Genomic DNA, 19,504 nt, shown 5'->3' on the forward strand with positions numbered 1-19,504 from the left:
ATGTGATATTGAAGCAGTTAATATGTCCACGTTTCAGTTCTAGTATTTTAATACAATATATTCTTCCTTCTATAAAAAGAACCATAAAGGTTCCTTAATTTATAGTTTTGCATTATTCATATTTAAAGGAGATTTACATTCAACTACATCTAGCTAAAGTCTTATTTTAAGCATATTGTAGGCTTTTTTTTTAAATGTAGGTTTAAAAAGATGTAACCATACCAAACAAGGAGGGAAAATGAAATGAAATACAATTTTAACTGGCATAATTAAAAACAATGTTAATCATATGATATATGTTACAATTTTATTTCATTTCATGATATACAAAATTTTATTTCATTTCATTATACATATAATAATATAATATGCAAACTAAATGAAGGCACCTGTACAGTGTTACATAAGAAAAAAATCTGGGTCATATTTTTGCTGTTGGTGTTAAGACAAACTGTGTGTGTACAATACTTAAGCTTAATCTTTACTTCATTACTGAACACACAAAACTAGCTAACGCTTTTTGGAAAAGCTTTCATTTTTCAATTAACATGTTTTATTTCAAATCTGCTCTGAGTTGAAACAAGAGTTACATTTGCAGCTGAGGAAAGCAAAGATGAAACTTTGTTCTCTCTTTTGTGTTCAGCTGTACAATTTATTTTTCTCCTGGCAACAGATTTTAAATCTCTTTGCCTTTTTTTTTTTCCATGGGAACTGTTTGGTAAGTGCCGACATTAGAGCTGACAAAGCTTTGTGTGTTTTTTTTCCCCTTTGCCTGGTTTCTGTGTCTGTGTGTGCAGGCATGCATTCATTAACGTAATTCCTCAACATTCAACAAGAGTGCATCATAAACCAGAAGAAAAAAAGCCTCATAAATATTTAGATCCTCCCGTCTACCTTCCAAACTAAAGTGAAAAAGAGTATTTAGTAAGGACTTGGTCTAAGTTAATCTGCATGTGAATTGAAAGGGGGTACAAAAGGATGAAAAGGTAGTGGAAACTAGCATACAAACCCCATGGTCTCCAGGGGGTCATTCATCTTGTTCTTGTCAATACAATCTCAGTCTCACTGCTTGGCTGTTTTCTGCGCATGACCAAACAGACCAGCTTTGCAAAGGATGTGCATGTTTTGTTCCATCATGTAATTTTTCTGGAGGAGAAGCAAAATGTCTCATATTTTGGGAGTAGCTGGCTTCTCTAATGGCCTACCTGCTTGTTTGCTCCCTCTCCATGTGCATCAGATATCAATTACTAAATTCAGACATAAATAGACAAACAGGATGTATGTAAACAATTTTTGGATGATAGTTAATGATGGAAAAGACTTAGGATCAAGGTCTACCCCCTTCCCATAGAGGATACAGAAAAATCTTACATTTACTGTTGTTTGACACACAGCTGAAAAATTGTACATGATGGGCCTGATTCTACTGTAACACCAAATCAGAATTAGTGTCTCTGTATATGTATAAATATTAAGCCCGTTACATCTAACATATGCTATTTATATCTTGTGGTAGTATTCACAAGAGGCCCAATAACCTTCCTGTGAGAAATAAGAAAAATATTTAGTTTCCCTAATAAAAATATTGTGAATGAATGTGAATATTGCATTTATACAGTGCTTTTGTCCCTGAGATTTCAGTGAATTATTCCAATCACTTCTGTTATAATGCAGTCACTCTTACACCACAAATGTCATTTTATAAATTTGAGCTTTTTACAAATAGAAAGATGCTTATTGTGTAAGTATTTAATTCTATGTCCTTACTTTATGTGCTATTGCGAAATCAAATTAGTGAATAAGAATTAGAAATTTTGTAAGAACTTGGGAGGTACAGTCACTGTGTTTAGACAATCTTCTTAGCCAAAATGATCCATGGACCTCTAAATTGTGTAAGCTGGTAAAATGGTGAAAATAATGGCTTCACACATGGCTGAGCTATTGATCAGAAACTACCAGGTGACAGCATCTTTTTTTGTTATTATGAAAGCAAGGCCACAGGAGAGCCAAATGGTGAGACCTAATGTAAATTGCTGTCTTTCACCTAATGGGTTCTCCAACCAAAACATAAAAAGGTGAAACAGAAACAAATACCTTCAGTAAAATGGCCCTCCTTGGTCACAATATATTTTACATTTGAAAGTTAGTTGGGTTCAAAATTTGATTAATGTACTATGTTGGTCTCATGCTGACACCCACCCAACTGGCACAGAGAAGATAATTTTTTTCTTAAATTTACTTGATTTCCATAATGCAATCTTTTCCACACTAACATAACCCCTCAGGCCCAGGTTATCAAAGTTATTTAGGAACCTAACTCCCATTGATTTCAAGGGAAGGTAGGTGTCTAATAATTACCTTTGAGGATTTGGACCTCAACCTTTTTTATTTTAACATAGGCCTCTTTAAAGGACTCCCTTACTAATCATCTTAAATGCTGCCAATCTGTCTCAGGGATCTCCACTCATTCTGAAATATCATTGGTGGAGTTCCCAGATAGCATATCTACAGTCAGAGAGATAATGGGTATATATAAAATCCACAATGGACCAGGGTAAAAAGGATTAATACAACCCTCCATGAATGCAAATCAGCTGTGCAACATCTCCAGAAATGCTTCACCTGGAAGAAATGATCAGGAGAGGAACATGAAATAAAAGAGAGGACTTGGCTTTTTAGGAAAAAGACCGCCTGTTATTCTTGGAAGAAATTGGCTATCAGAGGTCTAAGAACTAATGCCTGTTTGTCAGAGGGTAGGAAACACAGGGTTTCCTTAAGGTAAGAGAAAGCTTTGAGTCTAGTTGTATATCCCCAACCTCCCTTCTTTTTGGAGTGTAGAAATAGTCTGCAAGCTTGGTGAATGTGGGGGACTCTCCAGGCCTTAGTGAAGGAAAGAAGACTGCCTAGGAATGGCTAGTCAACACCTGACTTGGAGTAGTGACTTTTTGTTGATTCTTTATAGTGGTATTTTAATTAAAAAGGATTTTTCCCCCCTGCTTTGCCTCAGGAGCGTTTTCTTCACAGTTCCTGCTGTGACTTGTTGGGTCTCTGACTGTGTTGTCATAATCTGACTAAACGTTAACTTGTGAATAATAAAAACAACAGTAATAAGCAACCTGCAAAACTGGATGTTGGATTACAATATTTGGGAAAATGCAATAATCAACATTCTGCTGCCTATGAAGATAGGGAACAGCCTCTTCCTTAGTTCAGGAAGTGGAGGCAGGAGCTGGAAGACAAAGAATAAAACCTAATATGCTCGGTGTTTTTCAAAAAATGTCAGGTATTAGCAGTACACAGCCTTTCATACTAGCAAACTTCACATACAAAAGGCTATAGAAGACAGGCCATGAAACTCTGGTGGATCCAAATTTCATATTCTTAATAAATACCATATTAGTAGCTCTCTCCCTGAGAAACTTCCAGTGCTAGAGTTGTAACAGTCATCCTTAATTCAGGAGTGATCTTGTAAATTCTACGATATGAAGCTGCTTATCTTGCCACCTTTGCCAATGAGATTAAGTGGCCTTAACAATTTTTGTCTTTTCAGTGAACTTGTAAACACACTTAAATTATAATACATATACATAAGAATTTTGCACATATATAAAACAAGTCTGAAGCTTTAGATTCGGGTGGTTTTGAGTTGTACAAGCAAAAGAGTCTCTTGAACATATGGAAAGTGTTTGCTTCTCTCTCCTCCTCTTCCCACCCTCACAACTCAAACACAGCTCCACTGGTTTGGTTCAAGCTTTCAAAAAACCCTCTATCCTCTGGGTTTAGAGCAAACATGGAAAATTCCAATCTGCAAGGAATTTGTTGAGAAAACATTATGAGAACTGGAGGAAAAAGGAGGGTCAGAATGCAAGTGACATTGGAAATGACAGTCTAGTTTGACCTATAGTGACTGCTACACTAAACAGAATATACCGGTATCTAGTATGTGGTGCATACTTCCAGCTTGAAGTCCTGATGATTACACATCTGGCTTTGCTCTTATGGTTAGACAAAAGAACTTCTTGATGGACTTCTAATTTACAGTCCATTTTCCCCATGACATATACTTAAGGCAAATTCACAGCTCTAAAACAAATATGATGCTTGCGAACAAGACAATGTGATAGCATTTTAATCAATGGGACTACACCATGCACATGATAAACTAAGTTTATCTTTGAATTTTTTTCTTAAAGCACAAATGGTATGTAGGAACTTAGACGGTCTGATCCTGCAAAACTTTATTCAAATGAGCAGTTCCTTTAAATTCAGGAGATATCCCTTTTTTAGGTAACAATTCTGCCAACCAATTCACTGTTCATAACTGTTTTGAAAGCAAAATATTAAAAGTGAAGTGTTTTTGCTACCTCTTATCAGAATCTCATGAATAAACATGGAGTCAGACATATAGCAGGTATTGTTTTAATTTTTTCTTTTAAAAATTTTACAAATATAAGAATGGCCATCTAGCCCACTATCCAATCTTCCAACAATGGCGAATGCCATATGCTTCAGAGGGAAAGAACAGAACAGGACAATTATTGAATGATCCATCCTGTCGTCTAGTCCCAGAGTCTGGCAGCTGGAGACTTAGGGACACGCAGAGCATGGAGATGCATCCCAGACCATCTCATAAAACAGAGGAAAATTCAAAGATATCAAAAAGTCTTAATGCTACTCCAAACTACACCAAAGTTCATGCTTGTGAGTACCATCTCCTCAGAACTCCTTGGTGCATAGACACATCTGTAATGTTATAGCTCCCAATATATGAATATACTACAGTTTCCAATCACAATCCAATTGTCTTAGATAGAAACATGTGTCTTGTATACTTCCCCTGCCACTAAACCACTTTATTTTAAACTGATGAGTAGCAAGCCATTAGCTAAACAGGGTCACATGATTTTGTATCAAGTAATTGGATTGTTTTGTAATCCAAGTGATCTGGCTTTCTTCTGAGCCACGGCAGCTGCCACTTTTTGGCTTTGAGCCCAAGGTCCTGTTTACTGACTGCAGTGATCCCTCCTTAGATGTCCAGTGATAGGCAAACAAGTATCTCAGGCTGAATCTGAGTGCAGAAGTGCCAATACAAGTGGCACATGCTTTGAAATGCTTCTTGGACCGTCAGAAAAGATCCTGCGGTATGTACAAGTCTAAGTAATAATTCTTTGCACTTGTATAGTGCCTTTCATTTAACATCTTAAAGAACTTTAGTAAAAAATGTTTCATGGCCTTTGAAGTGCTGTGGAAACTGGGAAAGGGACCCTAGGAGATATGAGAGCTACAAACTATATGGCTGCTATATCTCAGTAGATAATTCCCAAGTTCAACTGAAAATCTCCGGGTAGTAGGATGAGGAAGACAAAGAAAAGAATGTCAGATGCTACCAGAACAACCAAGGCTCCATCTTCCTCTCTCATAGAAAAACAGTGAACTTTTCCACTTTCCTGCAATTTCTGAGTGATTAGACACTGTTCCTGCTGCTCTGCTTTAAAGGAAGGATGTGAACTCCTATATTAAGGCAGGACACTAGGCCTCTGAACACATTAAAACATGAAGGTCTGTGGGCAAACTCCAAGCATAAGAACCTCTGTGTGGGGAACCAATGGCCACAGTGGTGCCAGCTTCCCCTCAGCTTTGACAAAATGCTGTTGAGTGAGGGTTCTGCCTTCCACAATTTTTGACTCTTCTGACCTATATTGTTTCTGCCTTTCCTTGCCTCCTACAACAGAGGGGACATCTGGAGTTATGAGGGGTAAGGGTGCCAAGCAAGTGAGTGAACAGTTACTCTTTCATCCTCAATCTTTTGTAAAGTATGCAATAAAATATTCTGTATTTACTGAACTTGGGAATTTATAGAGAACTATTCTTTGAAAAGGAACAAGACCTTTAGATGGCTGAAAACCCATATTCTGTGTCACTCTTTCAGACAGGCAATAGTTTATTAACAAACCACATCAACAAAAATGATACCAGCTCATTACGAAAAAGTTTAAAAAAAAAATGCAGAACCTTACTGTTGGTCTCCCTATGTGGCATTATTTGTCTTTTTAGAATACAAACTTTTTGGAGTCAAGAACTGCAGTGTATTATACAGCATGAAGCACAGACAGCACTTCACAGTCCCTCAGTGCAAGTCAACATATATACATACCTATATATTTCAGATCTTCTAGTCAAAGAGAAATTTAAAAATATTGTACCAAAGTTAATATTTGCACTTTAAACTCTGCTGTCAGTAGAATGTGAGTCAAGCAGCAGAATGAATATGTTTAATCAGGCTGGGTAATCTCAATCTATTCTTAAACAGAAAAAGCTAAGGTTGAAAGATGCAGTATTTAGTATCTTTGTTTATGCCACCCAGTTAGATATGTCTCTCATCCAACTCTGACAGTGATGTGGCTCAGTACCTCAGCCACATGTCTAGCTGACACTGGAACATGAATGAGAGAGAGAGCTGGCTGAAGAAGAACTCAGACAACAGAAGGGTGGTGATGACAGGGTCTCGGAAGCAGCTGGAAAAGACAGTGGAGGTAATATCAAGCCCTCTGACTGAAAGAGTGATCTAGCATTGGTTATCAGAGTTTGCAGCTTGGGAGTGGTATTAAACACCACCCTTTGCAGCTGCTGTCAATGATCCCATTACAGCAGTATCCAAGTTGGGTTTGTATGATCTGTGCCAAGCCTTTTCTTTCAGATATCGATATTGCCAGTGTTATTTATGTCTGTTACCTCAAAATTAGACTATTGCAATATGCTCTGTGGGGGCTATATCTTTAAAACCATTTGTAGACAAGCTTATGCAAAATGTGGCAGCTTGTTTGCTGAGCGCACAAGACATCAATGCTTCAGGATGGGGACTGGATGCCTGCTGATGTCCATGTAGAGGCTAAGGTGCTGGTTATGGCCTACAAAGCCCTAAGACCTACGGTACCTAAGAGATTATCCCTGTGACAGACTGCCACAGATGTAGTCAGAGATACTAAAGTCAGATCAGGGGTTCTCAATCTTTTTCTTTCTGAGGCATCCCCCCCTCCCCCCGCAACATGCTATAAAAACTCCTCAGCCCACCTTTGCCACAACTGTTTTTCTGCATATCCAGTAGATTAAAAGCCAGGGGCAGCATTAGGGGTAGCAAGCAGGGCAATGGTCCAGGGTCCGACACCACAGGCAGCTCTGCAAAGCTAAGTTACTCAAGCTTGGGCTTCAGCTTTCTGCCCTGGGGCCAGTGAGTCGAACGCCAGTCCTGCTCTCTGGTTTATTTTGGCAGACCCCCTGAAACCTGCTCACAGCCCCCCAGAGGGCCTTGGACCCCTGGTTGAGAACCACTGAGTTAGATCATATCCCTCGCCACAATCAAGATGACGGTTTTGGCAGGCTGTTCTGGATGAGGGTCCTAGGACTCTGAAACCTACTCTCATGCACTCTCCCAATCTGAAACTGCCCAAATTTGATGACCCTTCAGGCATGTTGCAAAACCCATATATCTGATAGGGTTTTTGGGGAAAGATAAGGGTATGCTCCTGAGTATGATTCTGAGAGAGAACGGTTATCTTCATTTGAATATTTAAGGCTGCTGACTGATAGTTATCTTCTATTAATGTTCCTAGGAAGTTATTACGAGTTATTGTCACAACACAGCTTTTGTATAGATATGCTCTGTGTAACAGACATTAAAAGTAAAGGGTATCTTTGGAGTAATTTGTGCCTTGCTACATTGGTGGTCACAGTAGAAATGTCAATAACTGGCTCATGGAGACCGACGAAGCGGGTATTCACCCACGAAAGCTCATGCTCCAATACGTCTGTTAGTCTATAAGGTGCCACAGGACTCTTTGCTGCTTTTACATCTCACACCGGAAATACTTCCTTCAGATCATAGTTAAGACACAGAGGAAGTATGGAGTTGCTCGCATTACTTTGTCCATGCTTTCCCTATTAGCTCTCCAGAATTGTAAATTTGATACAAGCTTTAAATTCACTAAATTATTAAAGTATAAAAAGGGGGCTATTTGCTCACTGATGTCCTTAATAATTGCATTTTTTTTCCAATTTGAGAACATACCCCTAAGAATGACTTAAATATAGGAACACAATGTACACCGTGGCACCTAGAAAGGACACAAATGTAGCCTTAAGATTGACTTTACTGTATGTGACAAACCCTGTTCTGTTACATATCCCTAAAATGTACTTGGTCAAGATGTGAACTACTCACATACATTTGAGAAACAGCCAAAAAATTCAAGAGCCAAAGGAAAAAATTAAGCCTCTAACCTTGCTGTTTAACTGGGGCAGTGTTTTTACATCTTAAACAGCTGTGCTTTAAATGTTGCTGCCAAGGTACTGGAAGAGTAAGAATCTAATTTAAGAAACTAATTCATAATACTGCTACTCCCTCTTTGGGAACAAAACTAATATTGTATGTGTTTATTATTTTCCAAAGACAGAGAAACTAAAAAGCCACTAATTTGAGTTACCTGATCTTAGCTTTGCTCAAAATATTGGTATGCAAACCAAACCCTCACACAGAAATGAGATAAGGTATTCTCTAACTCCAAGATACACCTCTACCCTGATATAATGCAACCCGATTTAATACAGTAGAGCAGTGCTCCGGGGAGGGGGGGGGGAAAGAGGGGCTGCGCGCTCCAGCGGATCAAAGCAAGTTCAACATAACACAATAAGATATTTTGGCTCCTGAGGACAGCGTTATATCGAGGTAGAGGTGTATATGTATTTACAATAGGAAGATATAGAAAACACTTAAAAATACAGTCATTTTATTTAGTTTTGCTAAATTGACAACTCCACTTTTCCCTAAATATTCTGTCAATACTAAACAATAACCAATCGTAACAAGCACTAGTTAGCCCAGGAAGACTGACTCAAAATGTGGTTTTGCTTAGTTTAGTTTTGGTTGCATTTTATTTACCATAACAAATTTAAATTTTTTTATTTTCAAAAGAGCACTGATTTGTATATATAGAATTTGAACTACTATCATACAAAATTACCACCACCTAGCTCTTTGAATGTTTTTCAGTTATAGATATCAAAACACTTTACAACACAGGTGAGTCGTGTGAGGCATGTGGCTGAAGATCAACTGACTTCAATCTCATGAACTATAACATCACTTCTAAAGTGGCAAATGACCAAATTCCTTTACTTAGTTCATTTTATTAAAAAAAGCACGAGGCAGACTATTAACTGTACTAAATATGTTCAAATTTCATTAAGAGTTTGATGACTAACAAAATCAAAGCAGAACGAAGAGAGTGAGTGGGGCAGTTTTGGGTATGTGATACCATTGTTCATAGAGTAACAGGGGAAACACCCATAAATTATGTTCACCTACTTATCTGAAAACATATATAATGTTTCCATTTACTCTGCCATGGAAAAAATTACTCTCGACACCCGATTCCAATTATTGTTATTTTCAACCATTTTTCAATGAGACCTGGTCTACAGCTTTCCTTGACCTAATTATGTCAGTGTACACACTACTGCCTTACTCCTACTGATGTACACTGACATAACTCCACTTCCATGAGAGGCACAGGACTTACGCTGGTGTAGTTGGGGCAACACAGTATCAGGGTAGAGACTGGGTTATTTACATTGGCTGTTGACTGTCATTCTTGTCAATTTCACAGCTCCATGCTGCTGAGCCATGAAACTGACAAGAAAGCCACCCAGCTTGGGCTGTCACCCCCGGGGCTGGGTGGGGGCTCTACCTAAAGCTTGGCTGCCCCGGCTCCCAGGCAGGCCGTCACCAACCCACCTGCACCAAGGCTCTCCATTCCCCACAGGGAGCCGAACAGCTGCCCAGGTGTAGGCCACAGAGCTCCCCACCGGGCACCCAGGGGGATTGGGGCAGCCAAGATCCCGGTAGGAACTGCACAGAGCTGAGAAAGCCTGGACTCTCAGCCCCCCCCCAACCCCCGGCCCTCTGAATCCAGTGGAAGTGCTCCTGGCGAGGATGTGCACCACCAACAAAAGTTAAGCAGCTGGATATCAACTGCAGTAATTACTGCAGTAGCTGTAAATCAGCCTAATATGGGGCTATTTAAGTTTGCAGTGCAGACACGCCTAAGTCATTTTACTCCTGTTGAGCAAATCACAAATGATGCCCTTTGTTTATTGATGAGGTTCTTATCACACTTAACGTTACCATCACCCAGTGAAACGCTCCGGGCCCTCAGCTTGGAAGGGCTTTCGCCTGCTAGACGCGAGGGCCCGCCCGGGCTGGGCACTGCTGTATAGCGGCCCCTCTCGGGCTGTTCCTCGCGGTTCACAGCTGCCTCTTCCATGAGCAACGCCTCGGCCGGGGCCTTTGGCGCGGCGGGCAGCACGCTGCCAAGGGCCAGGCACCCCGCAGCCGCGCGGGGCGGATGCGCCTAAAGAGCCGTGCGGGCTGCGCCGCTCCAGGCCGCGGGGCGGTAAACTAGCCCCCCCGCCTGTCACCCCCCCCCCAAGCCGCTGGCACACGGCGCCCGTCACGCTGCTGAGCGCCGGGGTACCCGAGCCGCCGGCTCCGCGCCCCTGGACGACTGGGCCCCCGGGCTGCGTGAGTGCAGGGGGCGGGGTCGCCTGAAGGCCGCTACCACGAGGCGTTTCCCTCTTCCCGTCCGAGGCGTTGGAGCCTCCCATCCGCCCGCACCGCCTCCGCCGGCGGCGTTTCCGTCTCCCTCATGGCTGCCGCTGCAAACGTTGGCCGTTACTCCTCGCGCACCGCGTAGCCTCCCGCCCCGCCGCCCCATGACGCGCCCTGCGGCCCCTCCCCATTCCTCAGCAGGAGGCGGCGCCAAGGCGACGACACCCTCGAAACGGAGTGTGAGGCTCACGGTCGCGCACGCGCGGCACCGGGGCTTTCCCCCCGCAGCACGTGACTCAGCCCCGCCCCCTCGCGGAATGAAGTAACAGGAGTTTGTTGTTTTGAAGAGTTTTTCATGCGTGGCTGTAAGAGGCGAGCCGGGGCCGCGCGCAGGGGGAACAGCGCGAGCCTCTCCGCGTGCGCCGCACGTAGCTCTTCACGTGCGTGTGGCGGGGGGAAGAGAGACGCGGAGCGGCCTCCTGGCTCCGCCTCTCCTTATTCCCGTCAGAGCGTCCCCGGGGACCTGCGCCCCCCGCCCCCCCAAGTCCCGAGAGTGCGAGTGAGGCGCGGGTTGGCTCCGCCAAGTGGCGCCGCCGCTGCTCCCTGACTAACGGCCGCCCCGCCCCTGCTCCCTCCCCCCGGCGTGTCCCTTCCCCTCCCCCCGCGTGTCCTGCCCCCTCCCCTGCCGCCGCCGCCGCTGCTACTAGCGCAGCCTGGACTAAGGCGAACTCCGGAGCGAACTGAGGAGAAGTGAGGAGGCGGCGGCGGGGCTGAGACTCACCAGCCACAGGCAGCGGGAGGGAGGCGGTGAGGACACCGGGCGCAGCGCGGCGGCAGAGACACCAGCAGCGGCCGGGAGGAAACAACCGGCGGCGGCAGCTCCTCGGGAAGAAGAAGCAGCAGCAGCAGCAGCGGCTGCCCGGCCCCCTCCCCCGCCGCGGAGAGCAGAGAGGGGCAGTGCCGCGGAGAGGAGCTGGGCTCAGCGTGTGCGCGCGGGAGGAGGGGGGACCTGGAGGACTGCGCCGGCCGGCCGGGGGCGCACGGAGCCGGGGAACGGGGGGAGACCGAGTTTCCTCTTTTCTGCACCCGGGACCCGGCGGTGGCGGGTTGGTTTGTTGCTGATTGAATCTTCTTCCTCCTCGGGGAGCCCCCCTCCCTCCCCCGCCCGCCCGGATCCGGCCGGGCGCCCCGTGCCGTGGTTGGGCTGCGCGGCGGGCGCTCGCGGGCTCTGCGCGATTGGAATATGGTTGGGGAAATGGAAACCAAGGAGAAGCCGAAGCCGAGCCCCGATTACCTGATGCAGCTGATGAACGACAAGAAGCTGATGAGCAGCCTCCCCAACTTCTGCGGGATCTTCAACCACCTCGAGAGGTTGCTGGACGAAGGTAAAACACTCCCCCCTCCCCGGGCCTCCGCGCTGCTCCCTGGATCCTTCTCCGTCCTCCATTCCTGCCCCGAGAGCCGCGGGTGGGCTCTTCCCTGGCTCCTTCTCCTCACGGGTGTCTCGAGACTCGGGCTCAGCCTCCCATTTCAATCCATGAAACAAAGGGCTCGCCCAGTTTCTGCCTGTAAGAGGAGAGATTTGGTGGGGGGTCTCGTCTTGTGAGGTTCCCCCTCCCCCGGTTCTCCGCACATCGTCTGTTATACGGGGGGAAGGGGAACCACCACCTTGTGGAGGAGAGGGAGCGAACAGGAGGGGGAAAGGCGCTGAGGAATGTGGTTTGGGGGAAAGTGGGGGGGACGGGAGGGTCGGTTGCAAGCTGTGTGGCTACTGGATCACGCTGGAAAGTATTGGAAGGAGAGAAGGGTCCTGTGTGGCGTGTTTTATGGGAGAGTTAATAGACTCGTTTTGTGGGCCTGGAGCAAGGGAAGGGTGTTTGGTGTCGGGGTTTGGCTGTTCTGGAAACTGCTTGAACTTGAACGACTAACACCGGAATGGCTGAGCTCCCTTCCCTGCTTGGCATGGGCCCCCGCGTTACCCCACCCCAAACGGGTCACAAAGTAATAATTAAAAAATTCCCAGCGTGTGCGAAGGAAGCAAATTCTTATCCCAGTTGTTGTTATATTTTAAAGACACTAACGTAAAGATTCCTACATGTGACTGTAGTTGCTGAAAAGAATTACGAAATAAATTCTCTTCTGCTGCCAAATGTCCGCTGCTGCCTCCAGCCAGGGCGCCGTCTTCTCTGAGCCCCGCACCCAACTCCTGCTTGCAAAGATTGCAGAGAGGACGCTTATTCAGGGCCACATTCGTTCTCAGTTAATAATTCATTTTCACGGAAAGTGTTTACAAATCAATGGTCTCATATTAATATAATGTCAGATGTTTGAAACCTCACCCGTCCACTGCCTTTCTCTTTTTTGTATATGTTTTATTGTGGCCTCCTTGTGTTGAGGTTTTTTTTAGGTTCCTTGCATGTTTGGGGTGCCGGGTTTTTTTTTCATTGTAAATGCACAAACAATAGTACTAACTGAATGTACAGCGATTCAGTTTGGTGGGGAAATACGGAAATCTGTTTAATAATTATAATTACAAGAGTTAGTTTTAATCTGTGTAGAAATGAAAGCCATTGAAAGAGTTTCAGCTTTGATTCCGGGGAGTTTTAACATAAACTCTGGGGTTTTGAGATTTTTTTGGGGGGAAGGATTTCTGCCTGCAGTCAAATCCTTCTTATTTGAAAGAAAACTTTATCATGCGATAGTTTTCTCCTTTGGGGTCAGTTTATATATTTGATAGGACAAAAAAAAATTCAAAAACCATATGTAAAAACGAGAACGTGACCATATTGCAGCAGAAAATAACATGCCTAGAAAAAAATTACCTTTTTGAAGGAAATGACAGGTGAAAAACAAGAATTGATACAACTGGACTGTAGTAAACAGTATTTCCCTGAAGAAGTTTTTATTCATGTGTTTTGGAGGATTGATTTTTATAAACCTTCAGTGAATGAAGGTGGTCATCAAAAGGAAAACCACTTAGAACATGTAGTTATGGTCACTGTGAAAATATTCTTCAGAACGATTGAAAAGCAAGGGATGTAAAATCAAGAAGAAACTGGATGAAGACACATTTAAACATAAATGAACTTCCACAGAGGCCTGGTAATGGATTTTAAATTCCTGAAGTCTTTCAGGGTTATATGATCTGGGGTGGGGGGGAGAGACCTACTAAGTTTGTTGGTCATGAGAACAAAAGAGAGAAACATCGCTGGTGTCAAAAGGATATTGAAATAGAGGAATACATGAGGTCACTGCATCTTTTGAAGGTGGTTGAATCCTGGAAGCCCTGGAAATCTGTTTTTACCAAAGTTTCCTAAATCCAAAATAATGGCTATGAGGACTGTGGTGGAAGTTTAAAAATGTTACTGAATGTTCAATCTGTTACCACCTTCTTTTTCCAAACTGTTCATTTTTTGTTTCTGAATAGCCCAGGACGCATTCTACTCCTTCTTTAAGGCTTCCTGCTTTTTCCTGATTGCGTTGATGTTTGCATGGAAGAATTGTGGAGGCAGAAAACTTTCTGGAATGTAAAAAAAAAAAAAAAAAAGAACAACCAAAAAAACCGTTGCTTGCAAATCTAGTGAATTATCTGAAGATTTAAACATGTGAACGCTAAGGGGCGCCATTTATTTCTTTTTGTGAGAAAGATGAGGACAGATTTGTAAGATCATTGCTAACCTTAATATACTAAAATTAAGTTACATTTTAAGAAGACAATCAAGAATTACATTTGAAGATGTGCTTAAATATCATATATCTTTGTATTTAAATAATTATGAGCTTATATGCAGTGTTAGTGTGAGATCTTTCATAAAAAAGCATGCATCATAAAGTTTAGCCAACTTTTTACACGCAAATCACAGTGGGCTAGGAAAAAACTCTGCAAAACTGTGCGCTCTGGCAACGAAAAGAGCAAGTTAAATATTTTGAACCAGACGTATTAGATTTACCTTAATTTGTTGTCCAGCTTTTTAGGACACCCAAGATTGTATTTGGAGCACTTTGAGGTTTTGTATATAATTACAGTAATTTTAAGGTTCCTTAAAAGTACCTCTCAAAATAATACCAAATATTAATTAGTTTTTAGGAAGGCAGCAGGCATAGAAAAATGAAGAAAAAAGGGAATTAGTTTATTTTTCATCATTAGCAGTAATATATTTGGTTCAGTTTTTAATAGATCACATTTCTATTTTAATATTAGTGGTAGTTTCTGTTCTGTGTGTGTGTGTGTGTGTTTTTTTTCCTTAAAGCTACCACAAAACATGTTACCTTTTGTAAAGATTCTATTATTTATGCTTTTGGAGGCATAATATTTCCAAAGGATTAGCAATTGAGTCTTTTATTTATTCTTTACCATCCTACTTAAAGTAATAACACAAGCACTTAAAATAACTTTGATTAAAATTTTTTTTAAGTAAAATTCACTTTCTCTACTTATTCTGGATTTATAGAAGTTTTCTTATGAGAATTTTTTACACATGGCCTTATCTAAAGACAACAAATGGAGTGCATGTCATCTTGTAGTTCCTGTGATAGATCAGAAGCAGAAATTGAACCAGCCATTCTGCTATATGATTATTGTCTCGGGTTTTTGTTACTCTTTAGTTGTTAGAACATTTAACTAATTAAGTGACTTATAAAATAGTCCATTCTATTCTGAACTTTATCCAAAACACATTTTCATTTTCTGTACATTTCTCTAAAGGTTGATATTTGAAGATATTGATACCTTGTGCTGAATTCTGATTGAAGAGCACTGATATAGCTTTTTTTCAGTTTATCGTCAGCTTAAAGGTTATAGTGGTGGGTATGAATGTGGACTTTTAAAAAAAAAAAAAAAATCAAGTTCACTGTAAAACTTGAAGATTGGCTTTCTTCTTAGCTTACAAGTATTTTTCAAGTTGTAGCCTTTTTAACTCGTGTGTAAAATAATTCTTTGGTAGATTAACAAGGATGTTTAAAATGAACATCATAATAAGTAGGAAGTTGGATTGTTTTTATCAGACTAGTGCAAAGCTGTTGGAAGAGGGGGGTTTTCCTGAATGTAAAATGGGCTGTATTTCCTGTAATTGTTTGCACCATCAAATGGGTCTTGAATTTTTTGCATTTGATTTTAGTTTCTAAAATACTTAAACATTTTATGTTTAATTTAACCTGTATTATTTTTGGTAAGTCAATTTTTGCTTTCCCCTTTATAATATGACCTCTTTCACACAACAGATAAATTATATCTCATTTCTTGGACTTTGTTACTTAGAAATGAAGGTTTCAGAACTCTAAATATAGACTGAGATTTTAAAATAAATGGAAGTTATTTAGTTGAGATTTTCTGAAAACTAAAAAATATTAGGTTTATTAAACTATAGTTAACATTTTTTTTTACTATTTTAGAAAAAGTAAAAAGTGTACTCTGATCTTAACAGACGGTAGTTTTAAAATACAGAAATTAGTGAGAATACTCGACCATGGACATTAAAATGTTTTTTATATGTGGCAGTAATCCTGACTTTTAGAGGAACTTAGCTTATTGTTTAAGAATATCTTTGAACTGCTGATGCTACAGATGGCAAGATTCTGATACTCTTTGGTAGTACGCATCACTAAGAGTATCCGGTCTTTGACTTTCCAAGGATATTCACGTGGACTCCTATGAAGAATTACAGCTCTTTGTTTATTATTCTTTCCTTTGAAAGCCCTACCCCAAAGTCTTTCACTTCACAATTGTTAAATTGCTTTTTTAGGAGTGCGGGAATTACTCTAGATAAACTCAATCAAAAAGTATGTGTGTGTGTGTACACACTTCCTAAAGGAAATGATGAATTGGGAGTTGGGGTTTTTTTTGCCTACTTTTGGAAATGAACAGGATTAGTTTCAGACAAATGTAAAATATGCTGCATCAACCTGAGTAACAGTAGTTACAACAAATTAAAGTATAAATGCATCCAGACTCGAGGAGACTTACATTACTTATATGTTGCTGTCCATTAGCTAGTACACTCGCTCTAAAAAAAGTGCATATGAAAGTTGTGGAACTATGAAGGGCCAAATTGTAGTTTTTATGAGAATAATCTAGTTGGCTTCAGCCAGGCTGCTTGCATGACTAAGGTTTGCAGGATTGGGCACCAAGTCCGTAAATACTTTTCTTTGAGCTAATTCAGTTAACTTTGTACATGAGTAGTTCAGTTGACTTAAATGAGAATACTTGCATAGGCAAAGTTAAGCACAGGTCTTTAGAGGATCAAGGCCTAAAATATTACGTGTATGGTTAGAATTTTCTTCAAACTAACTTTAAAATACAATTAAGAGGGTAAATGTTGTACCATTAAGAGTGTACACAATAAAAAAACAATGTTTTCCGTGTAGATATCAATAGTACCGACTTTACTGTTGTCTTTTCACTTGGTACTGCAACTATATGTAAAAGCATGGGGCAAACGCGAAGATTCTCTTTGTAGGAAATTTCCATTTGATAAAATGGCATATCATTACAGACAAGAGTGTAGAGCTCCAGAATCTGTTTCAGAAGTCTGTAGTTGTAATATGGGGTGGTGTGTTCCCTTTCAAAATCTGTTAGAATACTTTTCAAAACAAAAGCCACATTGGACTTCATGATAAAGTTTTATTCCTGCACAGTCTCCTGAATTATTTGTGGACTACAAGTTAAAACATTACTTGTTTCTCAAAGAAGCATAAAGAGTTTAAAACTCCCTCAGAAATGTGATCCTCCCCCCCTTTTCTGACAAACTATTTTTACCTGTGATTACATATTTTTTGCATTGTGTGAAGGGATGTAGTCAAACTAGAAAATCACTTTCTAAAAATTTTGTATGTAAGATTATGCAGAAGACTAAAACAGTTAAAGGAACAGTTTTTTTCTGTTTTTGTTTACTTTACGCATTTGACAGCAAATTATGTATGTTCCTTTACCAGCAGAAAAATTGACTGTCCCTTATAAACATAAGCAGAACAGAAAACCCCTTTTTTCAAATAAAAGGTATTTTAGAACATATTCAAGATATACCATTATTTTAAGCAGTCAAAAAATGGTTTAGCCTTTATTCAGCCAGTATAGAATGCACTCTTGGTTTAGAGATCTGCATTTTTCTATACTTAACATTTTCTGCTTACTAGAATTATTTTCTGTAATAGGGTCACTTTAGCTTTGAAAACTTGACCTTTGCATTTTCAACTGATCAGTATCAGTACATCACTTTTCATAATTATTGTATTTTTAAAGAGCTGTCAACACCTAGGTAGTTTGGAAAAAAAATTAGAAACACTTCTGTTGATGAATCTGTTTTCACCTTCCTTTTTCCTTTTCTTTGAAACGTGGGTAAGGTCATTGTTATGCTAAATATTTTTTACTTTCCTTTATCATTGTATTTATACAAGATACTTCAGAGTTAGTATTCTCCTGGCTGCATATTCCTTATCTTAAGTCATGCACAGTAATTAGTTATGATATATATAAAAATAAATAGCTATCACTTCAGGTAAGGAGTGATTGGCCAAGAGCTTATCAGATTAAGCAGTGTAGTTACTGTTTTCATAACTAATGAATGGAAAAAATACTATAAAATATTAATCAACAGAAGTGTTTCTAAAGAGGTTTTTCCCCCCAAATTATTTAGGCGTTGGCAGCTCCTAAGAATACAATAACTACAAAAAGTGATGCGCTGACATAGAAGGGTAAAAAATCCAAAGGTCAAGTTTCCAAAGCTAAGGCTTAAAAAATCAGTGACTGTCCCTCTAGATAGTAGGCGTATTAGCAAGGGAAGGTAGGCTATGAAATAGTTCATTTCTATTTCGCCAACAATTTTTTTGACAAATATACTTTTCCTGTTACCGATCTTGGTTAAAGAAAAGCTTTATCCCTGGAAGAGAACACACTTTAAATGAGAACTATAAAACAGTAATGAGATCTATTTAAAATAGCATTTTAATTATGGGGACCACTAAAAAACAAACACTTTGAGTTTTGCCTTTAAGATTAGGAAGACTAATTTAAAGTAGTGTTTATTTGACAATTGATTTATTATAAAAATTGTTATTAATTAGATGTATAGTTAACTGCTGATTTCATGTATTGCTGACAGGAGAGATGACCTGTAATAAGCTAACTGACTACTGGGCCATCCTGATAGCTCAAGCTGCTTGAAATACAGCAGTAGAAACTGATGGGTTATACTCTGCTTCTCTGATGAAGGGGGAAAAAACTCTTAACAAGAGGAGTGTAGAATAAATGAAATGCCTCCACTCACTGACCTTTGCCTTTATTGAAACATAATTCAGAAGCTTCTGATTGAGACTTGTGCATTTTGCCACATGGATTTTGTTCAGAACTGCATATACCAAAATATTCCTTGCATTTTGAAGTTTGTTAGCTTAAAAAGAAACAATATTCTAATACTAAGAGAACTAGTTGAAGCAGTACAATAGGCTTCATGAAATCAAATTCAGGTTAAGTCAGTTGTCCATTGGATATACTGAATTTCTCTGTAGTAGGAGGGGCTTTTATTGATAAGCAGTTAAGAGCTATGATTAATCTTCAGAATGGATTCTTGTTTGCTGGCAGTCAAGGGATTTTGTTTCGATTTTGTTGTGAATGGCTTGAGTTAAACAGTTATTTCTAAAACGAGTGACTGACATCTTTGCTTCTTGTCCTGGGTTGTTTTGAGTTTACTAAACTTCTTTATGGATGATCTTTGATAGAAATGAAAAGTGACCAGTAATTTTTAACAGTGAAATTTTTCCGATATAATTATAATTAAACAAGCAAAGTAAACCTTAAACAGAAAGTGATGCTCAACCTTAACTACAGCAGAGCTAGTGTTCTGCTATAATGTTATCAATGGTCTTTTAAGTACGCTATATTTTTTGTGTATCTGAACTGTCAAATTA

General features: G+C 40.5%; 1 protein-coding gene and 1 long non-coding RNA gene across 12 annotated transcripts in view; one reads left to right on the top strand and one right to left on the bottom strand.

The window, feature by feature from the left end:
• Window positions 1-12,012, bottom strand: part of LOC123366015 — a 101,981-nt gene extending 89,969 nt beyond the window's left edge. The window contains exon 1 of one of the 2 annotated variants that reach the window (XR_006577886.1): window positions 11,898-12,012. This is a non-coding gene — a long non-coding RNA (uncharacterized LOC123366015). Of the gene's footprint in view, window positions 1-11,384; window positions 11,484-11,897 lie in introns of those variants that run through there. The other variant, XR_006577885.1, reaches the window with a different exon arrangement.
• QKI (QKI, KH domain containing RNA binding) overlaps window positions 10,796-19,504 on the top strand; it is a 321,931-nt gene continuing 313,222 nt past the window's right edge. For 2 of the 10 annotated variants that reach the window (XM_045009081.1, XR_006577880.1), the window contains exon 1: window positions 10,814-11,988. In XM_045009081.1, the coding sequence (XP_044865016.1) occupies window positions 11,847-11,988 (142 nt within the window). In that variant the 5' untranslated portion in view covers window positions 10,814-11,846. Of the gene's footprint in view, window positions 11,989-19,504 lie in introns of all 10 variants that reach the window. The other 8 variants (XM_045009085.1, XM_045009083.1, XM_045009087.1 and 5 more) reach the window with 8 other exon arrangements.

This window comes from Mauremys mutica, chromosome 3 (assembly GCF_020497125.1).
Source record: "Mauremys mutica isolate MM-2020 ecotype Southern chromosome 3, ASM2049712v1, whole genome shotgun sequence".
NCBI classification, from domain to species: domain Eukaryota; kingdom Metazoa; phylum Chordata; order Testudines; family Geoemydidae; genus Mauremys; species Mauremys mutica.